This window comes from Silurus aristotelis (genome assembly GCF_946808225.1).
Source record: "Silurus aristotelis genome assembly, chromosome: 13".
Classification (NCBI taxonomy): Eukaryota; Metazoa; Chordata; class Actinopteri; order Siluriformes; family Siluridae; genus Silurus; species Silurus aristotelis.
Genome location: NC_139586.1, coordinates 10321530 through 10337289, shown reverse-complemented (window position 1 = coordinate 10337289; position 15760 = coordinate 10321530). Strand labels below are relative to the sequence as shown.

The 15760-nt window shown below is 34.6% G+C and overlaps 1 protein-coding gene across 1 annotated transcript; it reads right to left on the bottom strand.

The window, feature by feature from the left end:
- Positions 1-611: 611 nt before the first annotated feature.
- adgrl4 (adhesion G protein-coupled receptor L4) lies at positions 612-15264 on the bottom strand. The gene is made up of 17 exons (XM_083557891.1): positions 15216-15264; positions 14605-14887; positions 14338-14478; positions 13351-13509; positions 12247-12396; positions 12094-12164; positions 8898-9065; positions 8541-8724; positions 7745-7873; positions 7450-7649; positions 6972-7151; positions 5392-5595; positions 4305-4525; positions 4096-4162; positions 3022-3113; positions 2755-2923; positions 612-2671 (listed from the first exon to the last, which is right to left on the bottom strand). The coding sequence occupies exons 2-17, from the start codon at positions 14648-14650 to the stop codon at positions 2609-2611; spliced, it is 2244 nt and encodes a 747-aa protein (XP_083414017.1). The 5' UTR covers positions 14651-14887; positions 15216-15264; the 3' UTR covers positions 612-2608.
- Positions 15265-15760: the final 496 nt, after the last annotated feature.

Genomic DNA, 15760 nt, shown 5'->3' with positions numbered 1-15760 from the left:
TAATGATTGCTCCAACAGTGGACCTTTTTTCACCAAGCTGCTTGGCAATTTCCCCGTAGCCCTTTCCAGCCTTGTGGAGGTGTACAATTTTGTCTCTAGTGTCTTTGGACAGCTCTTTGGTCTTGGCCATGTTAGTAGTTGTATTCTTACTGATTGTATGGGGTGGACAGGTGTCTTTATGCAGCTAACCACCTTAAACAGGTGCATCTAATTTAGGATAATAAATATAGTGGAGGTGGACATTTTAAAGGCAGACTAACAGGTCTTTGAGGGTCAGAATTCTAGCTAATGTGTTCAAATACTTATTTGCAGCTGTATCATACAAATAAATAGTTTAAAAATAATATATTGGGATTTCTGGATTTTTTTTTGTAGAATATGTCTCTTACAGTGGACATGCACCTACGATGACAATTTCAGACCCCTCCATGATTTCTAAGTGGGAGAACTTGCAAAATAGCAGGGTGTTCAAATACTTATTTTCCTCACTGTATATATATATATATATATATATATATATATATATATATATATATATATATATATATATATATATATATATATATATATATATGCATTGGATGAATAAAGAGACCAGTTGAGATCAAATGTCTGGTTAGCAGAGGCTTTAATGCTTTTAATAATTGTAGTAATTTACAGGTCAAACCAATTACAAAGCATAAAGCTTTTACACTATTACACAAACATTGCTCAAGAACCCATCACTGACTTTCTGTCCATCCTGAGATTTAAACTCAATCTTTCAGTCATAGGCACAGAACCTGTTGGACTGTTTAATGACCACAGTGGTTTTTCAGTCATGTAGTTGTCAGCCATCATTAAGAAAAAACTTCATGAAAATCCCAGAAAGTGTTCTGGGTAAACAAGTGTTAAAAAAAAACAGGAGCTTTTCATTATTGCTATAGCATCCTAAATGTTTTATAGTTTATTTAATAAGGCAGGTCATGCATTTTTTTTTGCCTTGAGTTATTAAAGATTTAAAGTTTACGGACCTGCTTTGCATGTAAGGGTACTTTCACATTGTGACAAAAACGTTTGGCTTGTAGTGTAAATTCACCTTGACATCATTCTGTACATTATGATTAGATTTGCTTTAAAAAAAAGTCATCAGGCAAGTCATCAGATTCCCAATAAAACATGGTTAGTGACAAAACAAAAAATATATCCAAGCTTCACAAAAGAACTTATTAACTCATGAATGATTTATACAAGACATACAGAATACAACTGTTTTACAGGCAGAAACACAACATTAAGTTAAGCAACTTTAAATACATTGTAAACAAGTCTCTGTAGTAAATAACTGATCAGATGAGCTAGTTACTGTATATAATATGTTTTTTGTATAAGTGTAGTACTTTTACTGTTATTGGAGAATAGAAAATATTTTTAGGCTTTTTTTCAAATACATCTGTTGGAACTGCACACAGTGAATCACACATACTATGTGGCAGCTTGGGAAACCTTTCATATGATCAAATTTTCAACTATGTGTCAGAAATAATGCATGGCTAGGTGTGTGGTGTTTGATGTTAACACGTGCACAAAGTGGGAAGGATGTTGCTTCCAAGAGAGTCAGACAAGTCAGGGATTACTCCTAGTCATGGATTATGCCACTTATCAATTTCCACCACTGAAAAACTAAAACTCTTAGAGATTTGTTTGCAGTGCATCTATTAGTTATTTTAAATACAGGTCTCGAATTCTGCCCACTCCAAATCATATACAGAGAAAAAGTAGTGCAATAAGGTTACATGTATTTGAATGGCTTCCAATAAATAGTTATTAGAGAGAGAGAGAGAGAGAGAGAGAGAGAGAGAGAGAGAGAGAGAGAGAGAGAGAGAAGGAAGGGGAGGGGTTGTGTTTGGGTGAATTACATGTGTCTGTGTTGCATCTCTACTAATAATGAAGCTGTTGGTTCCTTGTGCCATTTTTCCCGATTTCATGATTTCTTTATTCTCCAGTTTATCAAATTTATCTTGTTTCATTGGCCACTGATAAAAATCACTATATTCAAATAAAAGGTAATGGCATGCAAAACACCTAGTTAGTGCAGTAAGGTCATTAGGAAGTGTTCACAATAGCTGCCTCACTTTGTATGTTTCTGTGATGGTATGTTATTATGGTTACATTTGTTCATATGGCAGTGCATTTACATAGATTGGTGTTTAAACTGATTAGAACTATGCAGCCAATAAGAAGATAGATAGATAGATAGATAGATAGATAGATAGATAGATAGATAGATAGATAGATAGATAGATAGATAGATAGATAGATAGAGAGAGAGAGAGAGAGAGAGAGAGAGAGAGAGAGAGAGAGAGAGAGAGAGAAAAGTTTTCCTGGGCTGCCACACAAGCAACAATTAAACTACTATTTACTATAACATTATATCTATGCTTTACATTCAATTTTACTGTAAGAGATGGTCCTGATTATCACATTTGCTACATAAAACGATAGAAATTTTGTAGTCGAAAAAAAAAAAGACTAAACATTTTTTTTTTTGCAACCTCAAATACTTATGAGTACTAAAATATTTTATTTCAGCTTCCACAATGGTGCTTGTCCAAACTATTTGATTTCCTTATCTCAGGCATTCAAAACAACACGGCACGTTCTTGAACATTCGGTAGTACTCTTCTTGGACCTATTAAAAAGAGAAGATTTCAAGCATTAAAACGAACAAACAAAAATAGCAAATTATGAGGAGCAAAAATATATAAACGTTACCTTCCGAGACAAAACGCAGAGGAAGATAAAGATAAACATCCCCTGGAATGCATTTGCGAACGTGAAGAGATAAGCTGTGAGAGTGGTCTCATTAAGGATGTGCACCACACCAAATGTCCAGGTAGCTCCAAGTACAAATAAGAGAGCAAGTGCCCCTCGTGCACAAGACCTGGTTTGAAGAAATTAATATAATGGAAATGCATATCATGTTTGCAACAATGTTTAAGTTACAATTGCTCACAAATGTTGGCATAAGTATATATTCACCTGATATTTTCATAGTGACTGATCTCAGGTTTCTTTACAGCTGTATGACGATAGACTTTACAGATGATTACAATGAACGCCAACAAATTCACCTGGATATGATTTAGAATAAAATCAATGGATTGAGAAAATAAATATTTAGACTTATTTATCTTAAAATTTAGATCAAAGTGCCACACATTCAAACAACCACAGATTAATTGATTGATAACTTGATGGATTGATAATTGATATACAGTAATCCCCCGCTTTACCGTGGTTCGAATCTCGTGCCCCCGGTTTATCGTAGAATTGCCACATAACTAATTAGTTTGGCTGATTTTCCCGGTCTGGCGCAGATAGCACGATAGACCAAAAAACGTATAGGAAATTAAATAAAATAAATAAAATTATAATTATTAATTATAAAATTAAGTAAAATTTTAATACAGTACAGTACAGAATGTAAAGAATGCGGTTACGTGTATCTTTAACTGTTTTTTGACGTCATAGGACACTCCAACCAATAAACAAGCAGAGAAACTATGCATAGGCTACGCTACTACAGAACTGTATATCTCGTGCAGTGCATGTACTCTATAAATGTGATACAGTGTACTGTATTTCTACAAATGTACACAAAATTCATCGCACTATATTCTTCCAAATGTTTTCTGTGTGTGTTCAAATTGTGTGGGAGGATGATTTACGGCTTAACAATTAAAAAAGCATTTTTGGGGTGGCGTATCGCAGTTTTCGGTTTTGGAAAGTAACCACCGGGATAAACTGGGAATTACTGTTTTTATTTACTTCATTTTGGTCACCATTTAATTCTCAGCCAGCTGTCCCCAATCTTAACACAGCTTCTGATACAGCATACTTTAGGCCAACGACATCTTTTCCAACATAACAAACACAGGAAAGTGCTATCTGCCCTTTTTCACATACATGAGTTCATAGATGACTATGGTTGGCTAGAGCCACAGTGATTAATAAAGCACAGAGTGTATGCCATCCCTCCCACTCAAACAGTACAGCCCAATTTTGGCTCATTAAATGTTTTAAATGATCTTCAATATGATAAGAAAGACTCACCAGAATAATCAAACATGCAGGTCCAATGAAACTCCAAATGAAATTTCGTTCTGTACTTAGCCAGCATCTTTTGAAAAACAAAAGCAGAACTTTATTTGATGACTTTTCTAACTAAATTATTACTACAGTTTTGTGACACTCTATGACATTCTCATTAATGGAATACATTGTGTGCTTTCGAGACTTATGTTTTGTTTCACTGTACTTACGCAGAATCTGTACCGTAGTATTTGTAGCCAAGAGTTACAGAGATGATGACAACTACTGCTGGACTGCCATAACCAAAAATGTAAAAATTGCGATGAAGGAAGCCTTTGTTGTAGATGACGCCAACCACAATCAGGTACAGGTGTATGCCCTCAATACACATCCATGCGAAAGCCGCCAGAAAGAAATAATGTAGCAACCCAGCAACAACCGAACAAAACAACTGAAACATGGAAAAGGCGATCAAAATCGCTATTAAAAACTATTAATGGGTAATTGCTATAAGGTCCACAAACACAATATTTTTGTACTTTTAATGATCTCATAATGAAAAGAATTATCGCATAATATGTACGTTACATAAGTGTACTAGGAAAGATCATTTAATGAATAGTCTATATTGAATTTGAATTATTTTGATTTAATTTATGCACACACAGATGTATATGATGTCTTTGGATTTGAGAGCATTAAATGTCCCCTACAGTTAAACTATTAGACTCAAACCTGTTCCAGCATGACAATGCCCCTGTGCATAAAGCCAGTTTTTTTTAATTATATGGGTTACATGGGTTGGAGTAGAAGATATTGAGGGGCCTGTTTTAGAGCTCTGGCTTCAACCCATTTAAACACCTTAGGGATTAACTGGAATGCTGACTGCACCCCCAGGCCTCATCACCCTCTATCAGTATCTGGCTGAATGATCACAACCGCTCTCTAAAATCTAGTGGAGCATTTTTCCAGAAGAGTGGAGGTTATTATAACAGCAAATGGGGACTAAATAAGGCATTTGATGTTCAAAAAAGGATATACAGATCTCATTGTCAGGTGTCCAAAAACGTTTTATATATTGTATTTTTCATTTGCTTATAAGTAAATGCAGTGTTTTGGAGGCATAATGTAGCATTTAATCCTATTTAAAAATATAGAATCACATAGTTGCTGACGTTTTAAGTAAAACATATACACCAGGTCCTAAGGGAATATTTTACAAAAAGGGGAATATAAGAAATCTGAACTTTTTTTATTTTCTAAAAGAAACCTAATTGTTATAAACTTACATGCAGCTACAACACTCATTGAGCTCACCTTGTGTGCATACATATTGATCCCGATCAGAAAGATGAACTCAGCCATGAAAAGGCTGCAACATAGGTTTTTGTGGATAGTTGTTCTAGTGCTCTGAATCTCACTGAAGAACCAGAAGGTGAAGATGCACATGAACAAGCAGATCAAGGAGATCACCATTCCCAGCTGAGTGATGCGACTCAGCACGTTGAAGTGTGCAGCTAGCTGAGGAGACAAAGCAGTTATTGTGAAGGCAGAGAAACTCTGTGTTCTGTATTCTGCTTGTGAAAGCAGTCAGCCATTAGTTAGTGGGTCGAGAATATTTTTACACTCAAACTACAATCAGTGACAATTAGTTAAATTTTTTCAATTCTCAGTGTTATTCACTGCAAGCTATACATGCAAGCATGCAATACATGCTATACATGCAAGCTATACATGCAAGCTAATAACCACAGATTTTTGTGTGGCAGAATTATATTAGTTAGGGTATAGATTAAAGTTGAAAACCAGATACACTTGACTCTATGGGCTACTCTCTAGAGACTTTTTTTTTTTAGAATAACTCTCTAAAAGGCATTTGAGGGTCAAGTCTTTTTAACATCAAAGTTTAGTGTTGTACACATATAAATAAATATATATAAACCACAACCTATAGATAGCTTTCCATTGAAAAACAGTGATCTAACATCGATGCTTGAGGCATAGACCTTTAAAATTATATATAGTTTGTCATAAATACTTATAGCCCTTTTTATTTATCTGTTCATTAACATTAATACATGCAAACAAAGAACGGTTGTGGACAGAGGTGTCTAAGCGAGGACTATCCGTGGGGGTGTGAAGTAGTTAGCATGATTACTGCAGATTAAATATGCTAATCATATCTTTTATAATCAGAGAAAGGAGTAAAAGTAAAACTATGCACTTAAAAAAAAAATTAATTATGAACTTATTCTCAATTATTTAAGTTTGTATCATGTTTAATACAGGTGGTGTAATTCTGTCGTGTTTGATACTTTTCAGCTACTTTCTTTCTAATAAACAAATTGGGGCAGAGTGATTCCTGCCCTAGTGGATCTGTAAGTATTTTGACCACTAGTTTAACTATTAATAATGCAACCAAACTACATAAATATAACAGTAATCTATAAATGCAGGTAAATAAAACAAATACAATAGAATACTATAATATAATGTAATATATGTGATTTTTTTACACTTTTACAAAAAGCAATAAAATGGAATTTATGTGTAGAAAAAGGTATAGAGATATAAATGAGTTGTTATTGTGAGTTTGTTTAGTTGAGCGATAGCTGATATGCAGTACACTGTATATTAATGTTCTGCTTCACCTTTACCTATGGCTGAACTGTCAAAATGCGATTCTTGAAAATATGTAACTTAAAAAATGTTTAGCTAATAGTGTCACTTTTCCCCAAAATACACTGTGACAAAAGAAACTTTGGTAATATCAATTGGATGAAAGCTGTCTCTAAACATTTATAAATTTTTTATTTACAAAGATGCATCATATATTAAATGGATTACATCATACACCGGCTTTACTTTATTTGTTTTACAGCTGTTGACAAACTTACATTGGCACGGCCAGAGGACATGAGGATAGCAAAGTGTGTTAGATGATTACAGGAGCAGGTGGTATGGGTCTTGTTGACACGAGTTCGCTCACAACCCTCGATGGACCAGTGACCTTTCATGCTGCTCAGCGAATAGTCCCAGAAAGCACATTTTGTCTCGTCAATTTCAGGGTCTATAGGCTTAATGAGAAAATGAAAATGATTCATTTAAATTAAAGGGCAGTATAGTATGTACTATGTATGATATCCTGGAGGTTAAGACTATAGAGAATATATAAAGTCCCTTCTGCCCTAGAGCTATGCGTCATATTAAATATCAGTTTAGTACTTCATATTGTAAAAATACACATAGAGTAGATGTATAGATACTGTATAGAAGTAATTTCCATGTAGTAAGTACCATAGAGTAGATTAAACTACAGGAGGCAATATTATCACATGTACAGTAGGTGTCACACTGAATATATGAGGCCAGTACCTCATGGTGTTTAAGATTGAAGGTCACATGATCCAAAGGGAAAACATCTGGTGAACTTATGGCTGCAGCTATCACAGGGGAATTTACTGTAATCTCTCCTGCTTCGGCGTATCGGCTGTAGTCGTTCACCCCGGGGTCAGAACTGGGTTTCATTAAAGGCCCAATGCTGTCATAGTGCAGGAATATAACAGAGACGCTGCCTAAGACATACAAACAAACACAAATCACACCATTTGCTGGCATGTGTTAGCAAAATTGGAGTAACAGACAAAAAGATGCACATTTTAATACTTACTGTTTTGAATACTGTTTGTATTTTCCTCTTTCATATACTTAAGCGTAAGTGAAATTGAATCTCCACCTATTGATGCTGAGACATTGGAGTTCTGTTTTTTCTTAGGGTCAAATTTGTAGAGTTTCAGTTCTGTGAAATGAAATGAAATTTGAAGCAAACAGTCAAATGAATAGCCATCCAGTAATAAATATAAATTTTTCTGCATCTTTACACCTTATTTAGGTTTTTTTTGGCTACTTTCCACCTTGTAACCTGGTCTCTCTATTTTGTCAGTTAGCATACTAATAGTTAGCTGCAAACTTGACCACTGCGTTTTACACCTTGTAGCATAATAGTCTAATTTGCTAGTGCTTAGTTTTCATTATATACTATAATCAGATTATAAACTTGGATAGTAAATAACACAAATAGCTGAAACATGAAGTTAGTAAGCTAAGGTTGGGCCACAATCTCTGTGCCAAATTGCTAAGTAAATTTCTTGGCTAAGAACACTATCCCAAGTAGGTGTTTAAGTAGCTAGCTGACCTTTGCAAATGTTGATTAAAATACATAGATGTGTGCTTCATGCAATTGCAATTTGATCATTCATTCCTAGCCAAAGCAGTTTTACCCAGGTGCAAGTAGATATTCAACTTTTACTCATTGGAATTTGGAAGAAAAATAAAAAATAATACATGTGAATATAGGTGTTTAGGCATATTTCTGAGTAAGTGCATTTGGGCTGTAGGTAATAAAAAGCATACTTTCCTAAATTTGAGCCATGTGAACGGCAAATACTTCATGCTGCTTGCCTTACCTACGTCAGATGTTTTGATGTCCACCTCAGCTGAATGTTTATAGGATTTAGAAAGTAACACTGCTCCTTGCTCTGCTGTGTGTAGTAACTTTGTTATGTACTGGTCCTTAGTATCCTCTTTCATTCTATTCCAAGCCACCTTTTCCTCCTTTTCCACCAGATTGTTCACACTTTGAACCAAATTCTATCACAGATTACATATGGTCATATTTAAGGCTCAAAAGCATAAATACATACAGACATGCACACTGCTTGGTAATTCAACTGGTTTATAAGTGTTAGTATGGGCATAATTGAACATTTCGTATTTCCTGAAGTATATTTTTACTGTTCAGGGAAAGAATATGAAAAAATTACCTTTATTGTGTCATTTATGGCACTGTCTTTCTGAGTCTTGTTTGCAAATCGTAACACTGAGGCCTCTATTGCATCGATGTAAGAGATTATTGTGACTGGAGCAAGGTCACCTAATGTTTGATTTTTTATCTTCTCCATTTGCTGCTGTGAATCTGGCAGGTTAATGATCTACAAAAAAGAGAGATTAAGAGGCTTTAAACACCATTTCATAGTGTGATTAACTCCTGCACATTTTTGCTTCAATGACTGCCTCCAATGTCTAATCACGCTTAAAGTAATATGCAGTAAGAGCAAGGGCAAATGTTGGATTTCATTATTACATTGTAGCAGGACCACCTGAAATTGCTGATTTTTTTTTTATTTACTTCTGAAAGCCCAAAAAAACTGGGGTAGTGCAGGAGGGGATGACGTGAATTCTGATTTCTGTGTATGTATGTTTACAAAAGCATGCTTTCATTGTGTAATTTAGCAGCAGTGTGCTGAAAATTTCTTAATATTTATTTTTTAATTTTTTTATTCCCAGAACATGTCTGTGGGTCCAGACACTCTAGTAACTAGTTGGGATAACAGTATATCAATATAAGGGGAATAACCCTTGATGGTAATACCAATAAATTTGTTCTATGAGAATATATTAAATGTCACAAATAGGTCACATCAAATCGTGTGATCTCAGTGACTTCTACAACGTCATGGTTGTTGGTACCCAAAAGGCTGTTTTGAGTATTTCAGAAAAAGCTGATCTCCTGTGATGTTCACACAAAACGTTGCTAAAAAAAACAACAAAAAAAGTAACATTTCTTAAATGGAAATGCATTAATGTTAAGAAAAGGTCAGATTAAGCTGCCAAAAAGAACATAGTAATTTACATAACCACATTTTTCAACCAGAGTGAGCAGAAAAGCTTGTCAGCATGAACAAACATCCAACCTTAAGTTGCACAAGCTCCAAAATCAGATCACACCAAGTTTAACTCTTGTCAGTCACAAACAAGGGTTTAAGACTGTCATGGGCAAACTTGACAGTTAAAGATAAAGAAAATAAATCTCCACTTTTAAACTGAGTCTATGCCTCATTGTTTTTTTACAAATTATGATTTTTTTTTAACACATTATTATTTTTTAATTTTATATTATCACCAATAATCTGAGAAATGTTTACCGGAATTACAGAATTGCTTAGTATTTGATAAGTCTACTTTTGCTATAATGCGTTTAAGTTGACATGGACATCAGTAGATTGTAAAATATCTTGTCTGTCTGTCTGTCTGTCTGTCTGTCTGTCTGTCTGCCTGTCTGCCTGTCTGTCTGTCTGTCTGTCTATCTATCTATCTATCTATCTATCTATCTATCTATCTATCTATCTATCTATCTATCTATCTATCTACAAGGCCATAATAAATCCCCACATTCACCCACTCATTCAATTGAACAATTTAACAACAAATATTCAGGCATTGGAAATAAGATTTAGGGCATTGCTACCTTTGTGCTACCATTTTAACCCCTTATGTATATTGATGTATGTTAATAGATTTCTAATAATAATAAACAAATTCTAATCATAAAAACACCAAAAATAATATAGTCCCAAGCTACGTAATTCAGGTTGGAAGAATTCATCTAACAAAAGTTACTCTGCCCCAACCAAATACTTTCCTACATTTACTGCCACTGCAGAGTTATACATCATTTCATTGTCTTCCCACTTGAGGATATGAAATTGTAAGTAGGAACTATGATCAAAGTAAAAAACGCTGATATTAAAATGCACCATTATATCGCTGTCAATTTTTCATTGACACTCTAACTCAATGAAACGTTTAAGCAAAAATAAATAGAATTACCTAAACTCTGTAGGATGCAGACTGCAGTAATTGTATGGATATTATTTTCAGATAAAATATCTTCGGATCAGCATATAAAATAATGTCGTCCCCCCCCCCCCCCTCTCCTCCTCGGTTCCTTACCACAAGGACAAATGTAGGCTGTGATGAAGAACTTTTTGTATTGTCACTGTAAAACTGGAACGATTGAGTGCAGGGGAAATAGTGGGAGGAAAAAAAAAGCTAATTTAATTCGATTTAACCCAGATTTTACTGTGCTACTCTGCTGGTATTGTCTGAGTTGTGCCACAAGAGGGCACTATTCTCCCTTATACACAGACATTAAGCCATCCCGAGAGTGTTGCACTGGTTTCACGATCATACAGCTGCTTATAAGTAAACCCTCACAGCTTCACTCCTGCCCAGAAAAACAAGCTCTGTTTCCAGTAGCAGCTTAACTCTTTCATAAACAGCTGTTTCCTGAAATCAACGTGACCACCAAGGTCTGAGGAAAATGCGACAAAGAAAGGCCACAGTCAGCAATCTGTTGCTTCGGATCACCTGCATTCTTCTAATCCCATGACAAACTAAATCTAATTATTGTCTACATTTTAGAAAAATAATGCTCTTTATAGAACGCGCTCTATGTCTATATTATGTCCATTCGTTATTCGTTAAACATTTGTATGCTTAGTATTAATTACAAGGGCAGTGACCAAACACTAATACACTAACAAACAATAACACATGATAAAGAACTAAATGTTTTTACTGTTTTGAAGAGAGTAAGTTTTGTCTTAAACAAACAAGCAAACAAACAAATAACCAAACAAATAGAAACAATGATGAGTTGATTTTTTTTTTTTATAAATATATACATACATATATTTTGCATTTTAAAATGTTTTATTGACAACATTTAAACATTTTTAGTTTAATAAATCTTTTAATATCACTAATAAACAGTATTTGTTTTGCATTTAAAAAGGTTCTGCACCCTTCACTTTGAAAATATTGACATTTTTATTCATGCTTCTTTTCTCTTTTATATTCTCAGTATTTATTCAGAAATATATTTTCTTTATTAAAAAAAAATATATATATAATTCTTCAATTTTGTATTTTTATTTCTTTGTTTTTTGCATTTCCTGCACATTTTTTTTTTTCCAAACGTTTATTTGTCATTTTTTTGTTCTGCAAATTCTGTATACTTATTCATATTGTTATATACTCAGGATATGCATCTCAGACTCATTTTTATATTTTTGAATATTGTTTGAGTTCACTCTACAGCTTGTTCTACTGTTTGTTTTCATGGTACATTATGGTGGGATGTTAAACAAATCACTTACGTATCATGGTTTTACTTACACTTTGTATGACGGTCTTAACAGCCATCGTTATACATCCTGCATCCTGATGGCAGTCCTTATTTGGGTCCTCTGAAAAATCAAACACACTTTTGTAAGTTTTTGGAATGGCAAGTGACATTCATTAAATAGGTATCATACTTGCTGAAGTCACCTTTGCACACAATCCCACTCTCTGGCTGAGACCAGATTCTTTCTGAAGAACTTATATAATCTCTTTGGCATGAGCAGTAAAAAGAGCCAATTGTGTTGTAACATTTGGAGAATGGTCCACAAATCGTAGCGTTCTCGCACTCATCATCATCTACAACACACAGGAGCAAATATGTGATCGAACACGTGCGCTTCGCCTCATGGGCCGTATTCAGAGTTGAGTTGTAGTGAAGACTGAATACTGATAGGTTACATTACCAGATTTCACACATTGCTATTCAGACCTCGGGCAGATGCGGAGACTTAAGCACTACTCAGAGAGTTGCACAGGGATTGCACATGCCAGGGTAGTGTTTGAGTAAAACAGAGGTGTGTCTCAAGTTATGCACAATTTGGATCTTGGAGCTGAGCCCATTTTTTTAGCCCAATATTAGCCAGTGTAAGGAACATGAGTGTATTAAATTCAACAGCATTCGCTGACAGTTTGATGGAAGCAATATATGCCATGCTAAAATATATGCTTAGGGCGGTAAATACAATTTACAATTTATTAAAAAAGGGACATAAGGGACAGTATTTTGTACAATAAATTGCCAATATAATAGACTCAAAGTACATTTTTTAATAGGTACATGCCATCATCATCAGTATCATTATGTTATTCTTCTTCTATATCTTTTTTTTTATTGTTTCTTTATATTATGATATATATTGTTGTCATTTTACACTTGATAACAGTTAAAAATGTAATTTGCATTTTACATTTTAATATCCCTAATTATTAGAATGCACATGCTTGTTGACACAATTTGAGGAACCCTGTCTCGGATGGTCTACCAGCCTGAGGAAGGCTATTTTACTAATCCTAAAGAATTGCTCAGGAAATGAACTCTGAATATAAGGAACTTTTCTTGCAACAACATAGCTTCAAGACAGATTCATTTGTCTCCAACTCTGAATAGAGCCCAGTTTGAACAGTTTGCTGTAGAACTAGCATTATAAGTGTACAAACAAACTTGTAATTCAAAATACATACTGCACTCATTATCCGTTTTTATCTAGAATATATAATACAATTTTCAACTGCATTAATGAGATGTCTTACCTTTACAGTGTGTCAGTCCATCATTAGTTTGAAATTTTTTACTTCCTGTTGACACATATCCATGAAAGCAGGTACATTCATAGCTTCCGTTTGTGTTCGTGCAGTTGGCATTATCGCCACAGATCGAGTGATGAGTGACATTTTTACACTCATCATCATCTACATGGAGGATACAAAAGTATAAAATGTATATATACTGTACAAAAAAGTATTGGGACACCTGATACATTGCTGTCACTCTCTCTATTTTTCACTGCTCTTTGAGCTAGAAGGTTACTCTTAGCTGTGCTGCATAACTCATATCAGGGTTATGAGTGACTTTGGAAATATGTCTTTAAAACTCTACATTTATTATGCTGGTTGTAATATGTAGGGAAAAATCTGCTGCGTAGTTTATTTTACCATCAAGTCAAAAAAGCTTGTATTAATATAACGCATTTTATATTAAAAATTTGGATTTGGTAAACCTTTGAGGTTGAATTATTTAATAGTTTTTTTCACCTTTTGTTAAAGAATGTGTTATAGAATATAAAATACAAATGAAGCAAACAACCAATTAGACATTAATAATAAACCATGTAAAAATATCAAAAGCAAATACAGTACAAGCAACATAGAATTGCTACATGCAAAAATCCTGACACTGACAAGCCTGACAATTAATTTATTATTCACAGTGACAAATCATTTGTCATTGTGAATTCAGAAACGTAGTTTCCAGGAACAAAAAGACTTCATTGTAAGACTGCCAACTCCATTATTCTACCAGCTCAAACCAGCTTAGAGCAGCATTTTCCCTTAGTACAATTTCCCTAAATTATACTTTCTTTCAAATATAATTTATTTCAATTAAGAATTCATATAAGGTTATCATAGGTGAGATTATTTGCAAAGAAAATTTATTACAATTATATTGAAATTTTCATTTACCCCAAGGAAAAGGTAAAAAATAATACAATCACACAATACACAAACGTAATCACTCACCAATGCACTGTTTGATTCCATCTCCATAAAAACCTCGGTTGCACAAACAATGGCCAGTCACATTATTGCAAGCTGCGTTCCAATGACACTGCTGGCAAGTTTTTGAAAAAGCGCATGGACCCAGCAAAATTGAAAGCCAGGCTTTTTTAAGAAAAGGAAAATAAAAACCCAAACAGACAAAATTGGATTGAAAAATATTTGTGGAAATATTCAATGAGAGTTCAACATAAACTCATATACAGCAGTTTTTAGTAGAGGACATCCTACCTGGTAAAAGTAAGAGTTTTATCCGTAAGTTGAGGAAGAACTCCATTTGCGTGTTAAGACTGCTTCACTTTTTACCAACGACGCTGTGTACTTGTGTGACGTGCATCGTTTCCTTTCATCAGTTTCCTGTTTCTCCAAACCTGACCCTTCCTGTCCTAAACCTCAGTCAGATCCAGCATTACTCCTCTAATGCCCTAACATTTAACTGGGAATTTAATTGTCAGTCCGTCATGCATCTGTGGGCATTCAGGTATTGTTTACAACCAAAAAACAAATATACAACCTGGAAATAGAATGAGGAGACAAGAAAAACCATGAACCAGGAAAACTACAATAAAGCAACTTAAAATCCTAAGTTTGTTACTTTCGCAAGACTTTCAAGATATTTAAAACCAAAAGACGATTTACACAGAAACAAGACTATCGAGATAAATAACAAAAAAGACATTTGCTAGTAATGGTCAGGGTGGAGCTGGTGCAGCAGGAAGACAGGAAGTCAAAGACAGACCAAAAGTAAAACAGAACACAAACAATGTGCACAAACAGAAGACAATTTAGAGGTGGGTCCAAGTTAAACAAGAAGTGGGTCCAAACTCATGTTTAATACTCACAAGTTATTATGTAAACTAGCACTGCTGAGATTGAGGTCTGATTCAAGCATCTAGAATGCAGCGTAGTACAAAACCAAGGTCAGGGCCAGATTCATGGGCAGGAGCTAAACTTGGGCCAGAGCAGGAAAAAAACAGGGCGGGTGTCTCACATGTGATAGACAGCTGAAACTGACAATAAGGATGGGCTAGCATCACAGTGACTGTGACTATGATGTGGGCAGGTGAAAGAAGAGAGGATATGATTTGGACAGCTAAGGAAAGAGTGGCTAGGACTGAAACAGGTAAAGAGAACAGATACAAATTGAACAGGTGAATGTAGACAGGCTAAAACTTGGACAGTTAAAGGGAGAAAGGAGAACGTTAAACTATTACATTAAAATAGGCTAGATCAAATGCATGTAAATGATGAGGGGCTAAGATGGGACAGGTGTAGAAAGTGTGGTTATAAATTAAACAGGTGTTGGCGGGTGATGGAAACAAGACTGTGATTGGGGCAAGTGAAGTAAAGACAATCTACAACTTGTAAAGAAAGTCTAGAGCATGGA